The following is a 16,238-nucleotide window of genomic DNA, read 5'->3' as shown; positions in this document are numbered from 1 at the left end:
AGAGAGAGAGAGAGAGAGAGAGAGAGAGAATCAATGTTTCTCTATTAGAAATACCCACAAAATTTTTTTCTGGATTATGACTGACAAAAATTCTATAAATGCTTGCAAATTAAGCTTTAGGAAAGCAAATACATAATTATAATCTATTTTATATACATAATGTTTCCTAAGCAAGTACAAAAAATTGAAGGATGGTTTATTATAGGAAAAAAAGGTCCTATACAAACATATGCCCTAAACTGCTTTGCTTTCAAAATACAGAATGTACTGGAAAATAATTCTCAATATCACACACTTGTACGCGTACCTGTATAAAATATCTTTAAAAGTTTTCCAGATTTTCGAAATTGTTATGTATATATTTTTACAACTTTGACACCTTGTATTTCGAAAACAAAACAGTTTAGGGAATATGTTTCTATAGGATATGTTTACTTTTTCTTCCTAAAATAAGCCACGGAATATTTCCTTAAATTTTTTGTACTTAGAAAATACTATATGTATACATAATGTTATAATCTTCAACAATCACGTTTCAAAGTTGCAAAAGATAAGAAAATTTTCTTGTTAAATATTAGATAAGTTTTGATTTAATAGAAATTTAATGTTAAGTATTAAAAAGTCGTAATAAATAACATGTTTTGTTGATATTTTTACTATGGAAAAATATGCCTCCCTTGTGTATAAAAAAGATTTTAAAATATTTTAACTTTAAAATAATTTTTGATAAAAAAAGTGGAAAAAACTGGAGCAGTCAATAAATCATATTTCAATAATGGAACATATATAATAACGGTTTAGCGCGAATTTAACGTTCTTTTTTGTTTACGATTTGTGCAAGTTGAATTCTATGTCTTTCATTCCTAATGGTACATTGCCATTCGTGAATCTCGCGAATCCGATTATTTACCGTTACTCGTGAAACATATTTATATTAATAATTATATATAAACATTTCGCGAGTTTGTTAGCACAGTCACATTAATGTATACTGTGCACTGTAGACAATTCATAAAAAATTAATGATTTTGTAAATTCAATAGATACCCTAATATTGAGGTAGATATAATATTGAAAGAGAATGAAAAATCAATACTTATTGTTTTTTAGTACAAACAGTATAAGTACAAACAGTTTTTTATATACAAACGGTATATATGTTTATATATTTAATCAGTCGTGTGCATTTATCATTTCAATAAAAAGAAAGAAGCAAACAAACACGTAAAGTGCAGAAGTAACTAACACATGAAGCGTGAACTAAGGGTGAATACTAAAGAAAATAATGATTTGTTAATATATATAAGCTATTGCCAACAGTAACTTGTGCAAAAGTTTACTCTAAACAGGTGCGAAATTAACCCTTTCCCGCATGCATGTCACGATAAACTCGATTCCTCTGTCGTGTATGTACAATAACTCGTTCTATTGGATCTAGTTAAATTAGTTACGAACTACTGTCGAATAGAGTTCCAGTTCTTGACAGAATGAATAAACTTGTCAACAAGGTCTTCTACAAAATTACTTTTATATATCAAGTATATATAGTTATTTTAGTTATTTATAATATACATATGTGCAAAGAGGCTCAGAATTTCTTAACACAGAAAAAAATAAGTTTTAAATCAACACTGATATACTTGTATACAGGGTATTTCCGGACATTTGCGACAAAGGGGTGCTAGATCTTAGTAAATTGAATAATTTTTGTTGAGTAACCGGCCTCTTTAAGACGCTAGACTGCGGAGCGCATTCGCCGGACTTAACGTGCCTTGATTTTTTCTTATGGCGGAGACATGTAAAAAGTTTAGTGTATGTACCCCTGTCGATACCCAAAATGAGCTCATCGACAGGATAATGAACGCAAGTGATGTGATTCGCAATACTCCTGGAATTTTCCAGATCAGTCAATGCACCGTAGATGCAAAGCTTATATTGAGATTGCAGGTCGTCATTTTGAACATTTGTTGTAATAAAATAAACAAAATAAAACTAAAAAACATATGATTTTTTTAAATTTCAATCTAATCATACAAAAATCAAGCAGCGTTCAAAAAGGTTAAAAACGATGCCTTCTAGGCATCTAGAGTCTTAAGGAGGCGCCGCCGGACACGGATTACTACAAAAATTGTTTAATTTATCAAGAAGCATCCCGTTAAGTAAATGTCCGAAGAAACACCCTGTATACGCAAGAATATACCTATATGTAATCCTTTATTTCCCTCGTGTTAGGCAAGAGCTAACATCACATCTTATTTCTTCAATTATATACATGTGGCTTAAAAGTTGACTCTGAAACTTTTTTACTTTCCATTTACAATCTTTTAGATTATATTTATATAATTATATTTTTCAAAATTTTGTTAATACAATTTTTAGATTATTAGATTTTGAAAGTGCTAAAATGATATATCTATGCGCAGCACTCATGTCAAGAGCAAATACTTACAAGGGGACACTACGCACTGCTCTTCGCTGATTTTGATGAAACTTGCAGCAATTGTAGGAAATACTATGTAGTAAATACCTGTAAAGCCGTTTTTCTAAATGAACCCTAAGAGCCGAATTATAAACAATCATAGATGGATTTTTCCGTTGGTGTATCCATATTAAGTGTCTTATCTTCTATCCTCGCGATTGAAGTGAGACTTTGAGAAATGATTTAAGCGTGCCACGGAAATATTTAAAGCTAATCAGATTTGCTGCAAAATTCCTAGAAGCACCAGAATTCAGAATCATTATTGGTGGCTTGGCAGGGTCTGCCGCCTAAACTAATAATTACATTTGCATGTATTTCTGTGGATAATGTTCCTGAATGTTTCCACAAAATTGCTTGTTTGCAGCAACTAGCAACAGCTAAGTACAGTTTTGCAGTGCTACTCTTCTACTTATTCATGATCTATAAATTAATTTATTTCAAGCAAACAGTGCTTGAAACAGTAGTACTTCTTACAGTTTGGACGGTAGACTTAACCTAGAGAGCCTCCAGGGAGAGACTGGCCAAAAGGCGAATTGTTTCTATCTCCATTTGCATTCAAACCGGAAATAAGAAAGACGAAGGTATTAATATAAAAATGTAGAGAGAAAAACAGGATTTCTACTATTTCCTGTTTGCATGCAAATGGCGGCGAATTGGCCAGTCTCTCCCTGAAGGCTCTTTAGACTCCACCAAGCCTTAACAATGATTCTAACTTCTGGTGCTCCTGGCAATTTTGCAGCAAATCTGACTAGCTTAAATGATCCTGAAGCATGCTTAAATCATTTCTCAAAGTTTTATTTCAATCGCGAGGGTAGAGGATAAGCGGCTTAATATCGATACGCAGCGAAAAGATTCACCTATAATTGTTTATAACTCTTTAAGGTTCATTTAGAAAAACGGCTTTACAGGTATTCACTACATAGTATTTCCTACAATTGCTGCAAGTTTTACTGTTTTAGATTGATGTACCGAATTACCGATCAATGTTTCATCCTCTTGTTCTTACAAGACTGTATTTGGACGCTATTTCCAACGTCTGTTAATCTCTAATCAACCGTTAACTTTCAGAATAGCCAACTTCTATTGACTATTCTGAAAAGTTAGTCTTAATAGTCGGTTAGAATTTAACAGACGTTTATAGTGGCCCTTTATCTGAGAAAACTATGTGGCAATATCACACTAATACAGTGACAAACATACAAGGGCGGCGCAGGGCTTACACGAGGGCACTGACGTTCGTTTGGCGAACGAGGGCAATGGAGGAGTAATCTTGAAATGAGATTATATTGCGTTAAACGAAGAAAACTTGCTTGAATGAAGTCATTTATATAGTTCAACGAAGTTTTATACAAATTCAATCAAGAAAAAAAAAGTTGAAATAAAAAGTTAAAATTCTTATAAGAAAAGATCATACATTCTTGCGTATATATAAATATATCAGTGTTAATTTGATACTTTTTTCTGTGTACTAAAACAGCTTATAATGTTTTATGTAGCTCATTCTAGATAAAGATAATTCTAGAAGGCATTTTAGTTCCAAAATGCAAAAGTAGGAAAATTCCGTATTATTTAGTTTGTTCGCTAATGATGTATTTTTGTGATATTTTTTTTGTTATGTACATTAGTACTTCTAATGTTTTCTTTATACGTAAGATTTTCTTAAACGCTACATTTTTACTGGAATTTAAATTAAAATTCTGCAAATTACTTTGTTGTAATGTTATATAATTTTAATACTGCTTCATTACAAAATTTTTACATTTTTAGCTTGGTAAAGATTAAAACTTTTTATAAAAATATTAGATACGCCCGGATACCTTATATTGTTTTTTTTTTTACTTAGTTTTGCCACTACGACATTACGTTATTAAACGAAAATCGGGAAAGATTAAATACAAGAATTTAGACATTGATCGTAATAGCGCGAATGAAACCTAGCTATCACAACCTATCATGGTAAACATCATCAATAGGTACATTTGCGCATAGAATGGGGTCTTTGTTCCAATGATAAATAAAACACACGGCCTTTAATTATTAACTCGTGAGTATTCGCATTGTATGTCGCGCTGTATGCCGTGTTGCCTAATCCAAGAATAATTATGTGTTGACGCAGCGATTATAAAGCAGCGTCTTATAAATAATGTTATCAACTTTCATTTTTGGTCCTCGTTTACTATCGTATTAATTAACAAAATTATGACATCTAAAAAGAATAAGATTTTTTTAATTTTTATAAATGTAAAACTTTATTGTAAACAAATTTTTCTATCACATAATACACACTATGCACAATACATTATATACAATATGTAATCTGTTTTATTATCTTTTCCATCTTTCTAAGATATGTTATTTTGCAGAATCTAAAAAACTTTGTTCACGATTAGGGGAGAATGGGGGAAATATGGACACCGGGTAAAACTGAACACTGCTATTTTGGTATTTTCCTGCGTCATCCCGGTCATCCGTACTTTTCCGCGATAGTGTCACGTGTATGGGTTCGAGTCAAGCCCACGGGCTTGCGGAAAGGGTACGGCCGGATGACAGGAAAATATCAAAATGGCAGTGTCCGGTTTTACTCGGTGTCCGTATTTCCCCGACTGTCCGCTACAGTAAACAGCATGAATTAAGTTGATAAATTAAGAAACTTTACTGATTAACAAACATAAAAAATTAAATAGGGATAAAAAATAAAAGGGTTTTTTTTTAGATTGACACGTTATTCCAAAATATATTAAATTCATTTTGAGAATTGAGAGTTAATAAGTAAAATATGATCGATAATAGATGGATTCTGTTGATCTAATTAAAATATAAAATATTATATAATGTTTTAAAATATGCAAGTTCGTAATATTTGTTATATGTCACTTGTTTAAAATGCGACATATTTGACGAGCACTCATGGGTTAAGCAAAAGAAAGTTGTTTGAAGAAAAAGCGGGAATACCTGTCGTCATAATTCCTGTGCCGCAAAAAGAGGTAAAGATCTCAATTAATATTGAGTCCTCTTCGAATTGACGTGAATATCGATTTGACATCGCTCGCCTGGTTTACATATTCCTCTGTAAATCTATCTCTAAACCTATCCTACTGTGATTCATCTTCACGTTTCGGTGCATCTATCGATCCGATAAAAGCAAACACACGCAGACCGCAAATGTGTTCCTAGAATGCGAAATCTAATTGTTTTCTTAGGCACGCCTAAACATACTGCGTATGATGTGTAGACGGATATTTAGATTAATCGCTCTGAAAAGTTATTTTGTTGTAAAAATAAAAATCGTGCAGCCAAGCTTATATGATCTACTTTCGTAATTTATGCTATTTAATCGCTTATTTCATCAATCTATATGTTATTCAGCTATAAACAGATCCTATTATAGCTATTCAGTGATAGAAAAATGACATTTATAAAAAAGATACTTATAAAACTAATTACTAATAGATGCCCTTATTTATTCTATAATATATTTCTCTAATAATAAGATTATTTAATGCTGAAGCTCTCAATTTAATATTGGATAATAAATTGTCAGGCTTATTTACTCTAGCTGAGCTTAAAAAAATCGCGCAATAATAAATAATATTACAAACTAAATCTTCAGATTAAAAAGAAAATTTGAAATACAGATAAAGATAGATCCAAGTATGATTAACGACCAAGTAAGGGTTAAAAGGTCTTGCTCACTAATATTTATAAAATAATATACATATATATAATATGACATATTATGTCTAATCTTTCATCGATATATTCCTCACATGCCATTTACTATAAAGCTCTAAATTAATAAGAGCGTACTAGTTAAATAATTTTGCTTCTAATTCTAAACGATTAGATATACAATACGCGATTATATTCAGAGAACATTTAGATGTTCTCGGCGATTAAAGGAAATTATCGATGGCGTGTAATATGCGTGCTGTTGTATTAAACATTCACGAGATCAGGTACACGCGTCACGCACAACCCGACCTGCTTACTATCCTCCTCGACCCTACCCCAACAAGCACCTACGGGCCACAAATGGTTTGGCACAAACGGCAACATTAAGTATGTTGCCGTTGTGAAACTTTTTTATACATATACATTTATACCAGATTCGATAAGCCTAAATGTCTGCAATGCGACAGTTTGTCGCGATCCGCGACATATAAGTGTGTCAGCGTTTCAATTGTGTCAGTGTGCGAGAGGAAGGAAAGATAAAAGAGAGAAATGTAGATTTTCGAACGAACGAACGAAAGTGATGTGTGTTATTCTTCGATTCCTCAGTTATACTTATAAAACAGGACAAATGTATAATAATTTAATTCGAGGAATTATCGACCTCTTTTTTGAATAAGCAAAATTTTTCTTGTCGAATAAGAGCGAACGATAAAACTCGCGCGTTCTTATTGTTGAACGCAACGTAGAAGGAATTGTGCGCGAGACGCAATACTGACAATATATAAGAACCATAAAGTTTGCATAAGACTAGAGTGACTTTGAAGTTGAAAGAGATTCGCAGCGATATTACTTGATAAGTCAAAATTTCTGTGAATAATTTCCACGTTTTCGAAGAACAATGTGCGAAGAATAATAATTAATATGAATTTAGGCGTTATGAAGGATGTAATCACAGCAAATGGAACATTTTATTGGAAAATTCTATTTCTTTTGAAAAAAAATCTGATACCCGATAGAACGCGGCACTTTTTATTCGGATGCTGTTTACGCGGTGTAAGATAAAAATTTGAATCCTTCCGCGCGTTACTCGCAATATTGGAATAACTGGAACGCACCTGGCGTCGGTTGGTTTGTACGTGACGTCGTATTTCTCGACCTGGTCGACCTGGCTGGTACTCCAAGACACGCGCACAGACGTCGGATTCAGGAACATCACCGTTATGTTTTCCGGGACGCCGGGAATGCCTGTCACCGAGCCTGCGAACAATCAATATGGAGTACCTGTCGTTATACGATAATATCCGCTCGCCGGCTGTATTAAAACTATCCCCATTTCTTTGCCGCGAGTCCCTCGACCGATCAGGGAAGTAAAATTCATTCTTAGAAAAAATTTAACTCGATCTTATTTCTTAATGAATTGTTAACATTCGACTTGTATATATAGCCGCCTATATTAACATTTTTTTAAATATTTTTAAAATTAAAATTTATATTGGAAGATAAATGTTTGATATTTGCCACTATAATTGCATACTAAAATAATCGTGGTTGAGGTTCTTATTTGTGATTATCAGTATTTATGATTATTATTGCTATTATTGCTAATAATAATAAAAATAATCTTATATAGGTACACAAATTTTTCAATTCTGATCATTTTTATCATATTTATAATACGACTTACATAAGTCATAGTTTATAGTGAATAAAATCATGTTATGGGTGAATAAATGCATGCTATAGCTATAAAAACAATAATATAATATTGAGTCAGCTATAATTCGCATTGTTAAAATAACTATAAAAACATGGTGAAATTGTGGTAGCTATTTTATTTAATAGTAATTAGGTATTTAATAGTAGGTAACTATGTAATAGTAACTATTTAATAGTAAAATTGTGTACAACTATTTTTTTTCTCAATGTATCATTATCTGTATTTTGTAGATTGTGTGCCAATAAATCCAATTTTTTGCTTATATTAATGCAAAGATTTATCGCGAATCTTGTCTCACTCTGTACGCATTTTGAAAACATTCGGATCTCTCCGGAGACGTTCGAGCAATGCGAGAGGCACGAGCCAAGCTCTACTTAGACGTTAGTGTCTCTCATAAGGCGAAACAAGCGAGTACTTTGTCTTAATACGAATAAAAGTAAACGTTGCGAGAACTGTTCAATCCTCTCAATACCTTCCACAAAGATTCCTTCAACAGCTTATAAAATATTTTAAATGCTTTCCGTTTTACTTCTTCGCTCACCTACGAATCCAGCTCCTTGGAGGATTAGTATTGTGGCCCAAAAGACCATGCCGCCAGGATGGCGGGCCGGATATGGACCGCGTATCCTTCCGCACACGTGTCCGTCTCCACTTCTGCTTCTTATTGTAGCCGTGCGTCTTTACGGTGCAGAAGCAAGACGTCAGTCTGCGCATACAATTAATTCAAATCTAAAAAAATGTAATTCAAACTTTACAAGAATATTTGTTTTTTAGGACCTGTAGCAAAATATCATCATCTAATCCTTGAAATAAAATATTTCATTTGAAATTATAAGTAAAAATTAAAGCAGCAAATCCTTCAATTTTCAATGTTCTTTAATTATGTCTACGATGGGAATATCCATGCAAGGTTTTGCAAAAGCAATCCTGGAGAAATTCTTAAAAGCGATGTAATTTATTACCTGTACATGCATCTTTTCGAGCGTTCCGTGTCTTCTATCCTCCTTTGTCGTGCTGCATCCTTCTTCTCGGGCTACGTCATAATAATGATAGCGCGAGATTACTGCTTCACAGTACATTATTCAGCCGTGCGTTTCATTTGCCAATGGTATCTCCGATGATCCGTTTGCGAGCTCATCCTAGATTACAGCTGCAATAATGCACAAACAAACCGTTAATTCGCGAATAAATTTACGTATCTTTTGAAATTATTATGAAATCACTATCGAACTAATAGCTGCTAGAATAATAATCAGCATGATATAATTGTTTGAGCAAGATTTGTTTCGAATATTTCAACAGTCTACTGGAAAGCCAGAAAGCAGCAATAACACTTCAGTCATATTTTCAACATAATACAGGGTCGTTTCTAAGTATAAGTAAAAAACTGAAAGGGATATTTTGTGACTTATTTTAAGAAAAAAAAGCTCTATAAACATGTGCCCTAAATTGCTTCGTTTTCAAAATACAAGGTGTCAAAGTTGTGGAAAAAAATGAAAATTTGGAAAATCTGGAAAACTTTTAGAAATATTTTATACTATATGCGTACATGTGATATTAAGAACCATTTTCCAGTACCAATAAAACACTTTTAGATCCACCAGGGGCATGCGTTTTTGTCACTTTATATTTTGAAAACGAAGCAGTTTAGGACCTATGTTTATAAAATCTTTTCTTTTTAAAATAAGCCACGGAATATCACCTTCAATTTTTTATACTTACTTAGGAAATACCCTGTATATTACAGTATATTAATACAATTTCGTGTAATCCGTTTCGTCTTATTAAAATCATTATCAAAATATCATTTATTTTACGCGCGCTTTAAAAATTCAACAGCCAAAGCATCGCGACGCGCAGTTTTTCCATATCTAAAAAATTACGTAAAAAAAACTATAAATAAACAATTACATCTCGACTGCAACTAACTGTTTGTATCTGAAAAGATTTCGATTGAGACGTTGCTGGCTTCGCGCACTCACGAGAAGAATCGCACTCGTAACGTTCGAGTCGAATCGGGTCACGACAGAACACATATCCGGCAGAGGCTCGCGTGGGCCAATAATAAGAATCGCGTGGCCGATAAAAGGACCAGACGCGGATCAGATGTCTCAGCAATTTGCGCGGCTGTCTCGTACGAGTCGTCGAGCGACGCCGACTGACCTTTCCTCCGGATTGCGTGGCCGTGGTATACCGCGGCTGCGGTGCCGGGTGCCGTGCCAACGAAAATACAACTGACAAAAGCCGCCTCCGTTTGGTGGTGCCCGCCTCGGCGAGCCGCGGGGCTTGCGAGCAACAAATGGAGCTTGCGGTTTACGTTGGACCGCCTTTATACTCCGGCGGCCGCCTACGAGCGCGTTCCGCAACGGCCTCGCGCGCTCACAGTGGCGTAAAGTCGTAGGAGAAGAGTTTGTTTAAGTTAAACCGTCAGTCTCCACCACCCCCAACCCTGCCCCCGGCGAGAGATTCTCTTGTCGGAGAAAGCGAAATGCGTTTTTAGGCGATATGAGAATTATGAAACGCGAGATAAACGGATCTCTTGACTTGACTCGGGCTGAAACGTTCCCGAACGACAGCGGCAGTAAAATTATGATGCAGAAATAGTTGCATTGTAATTTAAAAATTTAGAAGTTGCAGTAAGACTGTAAGCAATTAACAATTAGATATGATGATTTTATATTATTCTCTAAAAATCAAAGAGTGAAATATCACTCAAAATGAGTAAAATGTAAGTGTAACTAAAAGTGAAAATTGAGCCTGTGCACTTCGAACGATTCACCACTTTAAGAAAGAGTAAAATTGCGCTCTATAAGTTGGAGTGAAATTACACTCGATTTGAGTGAAAGGGCACTCTTTTCAAGTGCAATTAGATCAGTGTTCATAGGAGTGAATTATGTCGCTTTACAATTTTGAGTAGAAAATTAAATTTCACTCTGTTAGTGTTATTCCTGTAAAATTCGTAATTTATTGCATATCCCCGTAGGGTTCGCAATCTACTACCAATACTATCCTTCTCTTCTCACTTTAACTCTTTGGACCAACGGCTTAACGTCATTTTCCGAAAGACGGAGCCCAGTTTTCTCCGCACAAGAGCCTATCTTGCACGGAGGGGCGCAGCTACCGGAAAAACATTGATCCATGCTTACATGGCTCTAGTGGACTCGAACCTGGTTCCTCAGATTACGAGTCTGGCGCTCTACCACTAGACCACACTGCCGCCCCTGTTAGTGTTATTTATCAGTCAAACTTTAATAAATCGAGCTTTAGAGTGAGATCGTCTCCGAGATCACTCCGATACAGTAGCCGCTCTAATTTGAGTAAAACATTCACTCCTACCTTATGAGTGCCCGCAAATTTACTCAAATTAGAGTGACAATCCTCTCTTTTGGAGTGGATCGCAATTATTCTAATATATTAATGGCGAAATTACTCTATGAAATTTAGAGAGTATCCTCGTGATGTTTAACAGTTAGATCTTTTCTTTACGAGAAACGGAACGTTAAAAAAATTGTGTTTAGGTATGGAAAAGAGCCTATCGAGTAGAAGTTTACGTTGACATGATTTGCATGTTATAGCCACTGAACATACATCAAATATTAATGTTGTAACGAAGAATTCGGATAGTAACAATTCTATCTACTTGATACGCGTTGCACATATCACGCTCTATTAATAAATATTTTCTATTCTGTAATCATAGTTTTAATCATTATTTATATGGTGTTTCACTTTATCACGCTTCAATTATTTATTCAGCGATTTTTAACTCCTCCAACATTGAGGTCCACCTATGTGCGCGCCACTGAACACAACGACTTACATGCCGTGAAAAATATTTTCATTGGACGGAGAATGGTCGGGCTTTCTCTTTTAAGTCTTTTACGAGCATCCGAGCATTTTTTCGTGCCTGATAGAGCAAAGCTTCGCGGTGTAAAAAAGAAAATCGTTATTGTCCGTGGCTATGCATTACCAGCCAACTAATACAGTTTAATCCGTCGATTAAACAAACAAAAAAAAAACATAATAGGATTTTAGAAGCTTAATCGAATAAAGTTGTTGAATTTTTGGAAACTATTATCTTCAATATTAGCTCTAATATTAGCTCCAATGTTACTTCCGGAAGAAGCATAGTGCGCGTAACTGTCTCCACGTATGATTTACGTAGAATGTGACGTCGGACTGGAACGATAATATCTTTTTATGTGCGACTAGAATAATAATAGAAAAAACTAGGTCACCTGCAAATCTTCATGATAATAAAGAGAAGGAAAAATAAACGTCATCACGTAACAAAACAAAGCAAAGCATTTCAGAAAAATAAGGGAAATATCATACATTAAATGTATTTAATATTTCTAATAATAGTTGATATTCTGATAATATTTACTTTGAATGTTTATAGATATCATTCAAGTGTTACGATAGAACTGAATAAGGGTCGATTCAGACACAGCTGTGCCGTACCCGTACCGTATCCGTATCGTTAACATTAGACAAGGATGAAGACACATTAAACAAGGATGGAGACAATAGGAATCCTTGTCTAATGTTTCTGTCCGTGATACGGTACGGGTACGGCACGGCTGTGTCTGAATCGACCTTAAGTGTTGACGCAATACGGAGCTTTAATAATTTCAGTAGACAGTTAAATGTATTTAAATAAAGTGTATTTAGAGCATTGCGGGATTAAATATGTTTAACACTAGAACTACCAGAAATTAATCTATATTTATTTTTACCGAAGAAATCTTAGAAAAGAAAAAAGAAAAAGAGAAAATAAATTAATAAAATTAATCATCTATGTAATTTCAATAAAAATCAGGGAAAATTTTAGAAATTAAGATATTATAAGAATAAGTAATAAATTATTTAAAAATATCAAACGGGTTATTTTTATCTCCTTAGTAGTCTTAATGTTAAATTTTCACAGTTTGCGAAATTAAAACAAATTTGAGAGACATCAGGCAATCTGTAAACGCTTAAGAAAAGGATACGTCCCCGAAAAGTGGGACCGTCAACCCAAACGTCGCACTGTTTGTTATTCGTCCGTCATATCGAAAACCGGCGTGTCACGGGGAAAAAATAGCACACCTGAGTGACATTGGATCTTTTTCTTATTACGTTTCGTATGCTAATATAGGTACGTGAAACAAATTACGTGAACTTCACGCGACTGTAAATCTTGAGTTGCCGTGCGCGGTAAAAGGCACTTAAAGTTATATTTACATTGTACTCACTTCACTTGGGCACATGCACGTACGAAATTGCGACACGTGCACTCTGCATTGCGGTAAGGGTACTTGGGGTGTCCACGATCGAATCGCGATGACACGGGCGCCTAATTAAAGTCTCCGTAAGTTTCTCGACATCTTGATACGAAGCAGGTAATCTTTGACATCGCGGAAAACTAACATTGACACGTTTTCAAGTTATGCATAATTGCATTGCTTTAGTGAAGATACTGCCATTCACGCGAAGGACAGCCTTGGAATTAAATTTCAAAAAATGATTTCATTATTTATTTTAATAGTTACACAGTAAAAAACATTTTGTATTTGTGTTAAAATTTTCCTGTGTAGAAAGTTTTGTGTTAAATTTCTGACACAGTTGTATGTTAATTTAACATATCGTTGTTGTGTTACTTAACTTTTCTATGTTAAATTAATATTAACTATTTTTAAGAGTTAAAATAACACAATTTATATATGTAAGTGCATGAATTCTTGGTGATATATTTTATATGTTAAAGTGAATAGATAAATTGTGTTATCTTCCTTTTTATAACAGTTACTATGTGTTAAATTGACATAATTCTTATGTTATTCATCAAAAAAAGATCAAAACTAAAAATAAATACTTATCTTAAATGTTAAAATAACATCTTATCTTAATTACATTTAACATTATAGAGATGTCAATTTAACATAAACTTTGATTTCTGAAAGCGTCTAAATGTTAAATTTTTATGTTAATTTTTTACATATTACGTTTGTTATTTTTTTACATATTTGCTTTATGTTAAATTAACACGAAAATTTGAGTGGATAAATTGGGACATGTGAAATGTGTTAAATTTAACACAACATTTTTTACTGTGTAGGCAAATATCATTATCTTTTCTTTATGCAAACACTGTTTACGAAAAATTTCAAAAGTGGTAAAAAATGTCAATCTTTGTTGATTAAAAATAAACGAGCAGGAAATTATGCAAAACTTTCTTTCGCGCGATATTTGAAATTTTCGTAGAAAGTTTCAAGTTTTTGTTTATACGCGACCGCTCCATTAATATAGGCATAATTAGTTGAACTGACGGCATTTTTCGGACGTGAAACGACCTCGTCGGTGCGGTGATGCAAATTGCGGATTCTGCAATCTCTTAAAAACGATCACTTTGCGGCCATTCATCTTACAGCTGCTATTTCGAGAGAGCTTGCAAGACATCGACCACGCACGCGACAAGTTCGACGACTTTCCTCTCCCTCCCCTTCTGCCTCCCCTCATCTTCCTTCCGACTTGGCCGGGTGACGAGCGCTTTGCGCGTTGCATAACATACTGCATAAATCTGCATCCGTAATTAGCTGGATTATGCATACGCTGACCCCGTAACAGTAGAAAAAAAACTCGTTTTAATCTCTTCCTTTCTCTCTCTCTCCTCTCTCTCTCTCCTCCCCACTCTTTCTCTCCGTCTGTACGGAAGACTCGGATTTATGCCAATTCTGGGATACCTCAGAAAGACATATCCCTGAAGCTCAATGCGTAGGTACTCTCTAAATCTCATAGAGTAGTTTAGCCACTAATATATTAGAGTGATTGCGATAGTTACTTTAAAAGAGAGGGTTTCACTCTAATTTGAGTAAATGTGGACACCTATAAGATAGGAGTAAATTTTTCACTCAAATTTTTAGAGCGGCTACTCCACCGGAGTGATCTCGGAGACGATCTCACTCTAAAGCTACAGTGAATCACGATTCACTAAAGTTCGACTGATATCTCTAACAGAGATTGAAATTTTCCAATCAAAATTGTAGAGTAACATAATTTACTCCTATGGACACTGATCTACTGCATTCAAAAAAAGTGCCCCTTTCACTCAAAAGGAGTGCGATTTCACTTCAACTTGTAGAGCACAATTTTACTATTTCTTAGAGTGGCGAATCACTCGCAGGATCAATTTTCACTTTTTGTTACACTTACATTTCACTCGTTTTGAGTAATATTTCATTCTTCGACTTTTAGAAAGTAATTGTGCGATTCTATAGTGACGTTTAAATGTGTATCTTAAGGATTTAAATATCTAAAACGTATACATTTACGATGTATTCGTTGGATGCGAAATTCTAACGCAAAATGTCAAAAAGTATCACAAATTTTTCACATACATTATATGATTAAAGAAGAAGCATATGAATATCAGCGTCACTAGCATTTTAATTCTTGTGACTTATACTAATGACAGATTATACTTGCATGAAGTAAAACATAAATGTTGCAAAAACTGAAACGGATAAAATATTCTCATGATGTCGATGTTCGTATTCCATTATCTCTACTATTATATAAAGGCGAAAAGTTTTTAGTGTTGTTCGAGGTAATCTTAGAAACTATTGGAGCGATTTTGAAAGTATTGTATATGAAGTAGAGGTAGAATTTTTCGGGGAGTGGTATAGGGTGTATAGTTTTTCGTTACCGATCTTCTGGAAACCGGATTTTCTAATTTCTTCAATTTTTTTGGAAGCCGGTATTAGAAATTTTTCCAATTTTTCGGGAATTAATTGACCGAATCGCAAAGAATTGTATATGAAGTAAGAGTAGAATTTTACGGGGAGCGCCATGATGTGTACAGTTTTTGTTACCGATCTTTTTGGAAACCGGTTTTTTAATTTTTCCAATTTTTCGGGAAATAATTGATTGAATCTCAAAGAATTATACATGAAGTAGGATAATTGATTGAATCTCAAAGAATTATACATGAAGTAGGAGTAAAATTTCCCGGGAAGTGCTATAAAGTGTACTATTTTTTGTTACCAATCGTTTTGAAAACCGGTTCCAAATGACCGAATCTCAAAGAATTGTACATAAAGTAGAGGTTGAATTTCCCGAGGAGTGCTATAAAGTATATAATTTTTCGTTACCGATCTTTTTGGAAACTGGTATCAGAAGTTTGACGAATTTTTCGGGAAATAATTGATCGAATCTTAAAGAATTGTATATAAAAACAGGGGTAAAATTTCCCGGGGAGTGCTGTAAACTGTATAGTTTTTTGTTATCGATCTTTTTGGGAACTGGTGTCTTTTTGGAAATCGGTTACGAAATTTTTCAGAGAGGGAGAGAGAGAGGAAGAGGGAGAGAGAGAGAGAGAGAGAGAGAGAG

General features: G+C 34.2%; 1 protein-coding gene across 17 annotated transcripts in view; it reads right to left on the bottom strand.

Annotated features, from left to right (window-relative positions):
* The window catches only part of LOC112453921, a 133,779-nt gene that overhangs the window by 61,158 nt on the left and 56,383 nt on the right, over positions 1–16,238 (bottom strand). For 12 of the 17 annotated variants that reach the window (XM_025014956.1, XM_025014954.1, XM_025014955.1 and 9 more), the window contains 3 exons: positions 8,831–9,018; positions 8,410–8,574; positions 7,267–7,408 (listed from right to left, as the gene is read on the bottom strand). In XM_025014956.1, the coding sequence (XP_024870724.1) occupies positions 7,267–7,408; positions 8,410–8,458 (191 nt within the window). In that variant the 5' untranslated portion in view covers positions 8,459–8,574; positions 8,831–9,018. The other 5 variants (XM_025014959.1, XM_025014961.1, XM_025014962.1 and 2 more) reach the window with 5 other exon arrangements.

Source organism: Temnothorax curvispinosus, unplaced genomic scaffold (assembly GCF_003070985.1).
Source record: "Temnothorax curvispinosus isolate PA1 unplaced genomic scaffold, ASM307098v1 QBEX01004768.1, whole genome shotgun sequence".
Taxonomy (NCBI): domain Eukaryota; kingdom Metazoa; phylum Arthropoda; class Insecta; order Hymenoptera; family Formicidae; genus Temnothorax; species Temnothorax curvispinosus.
Note: the sequence above shows the minus strand (reverse complement) of the source record. Positions and strands in the feature narration are given on the sequence as shown.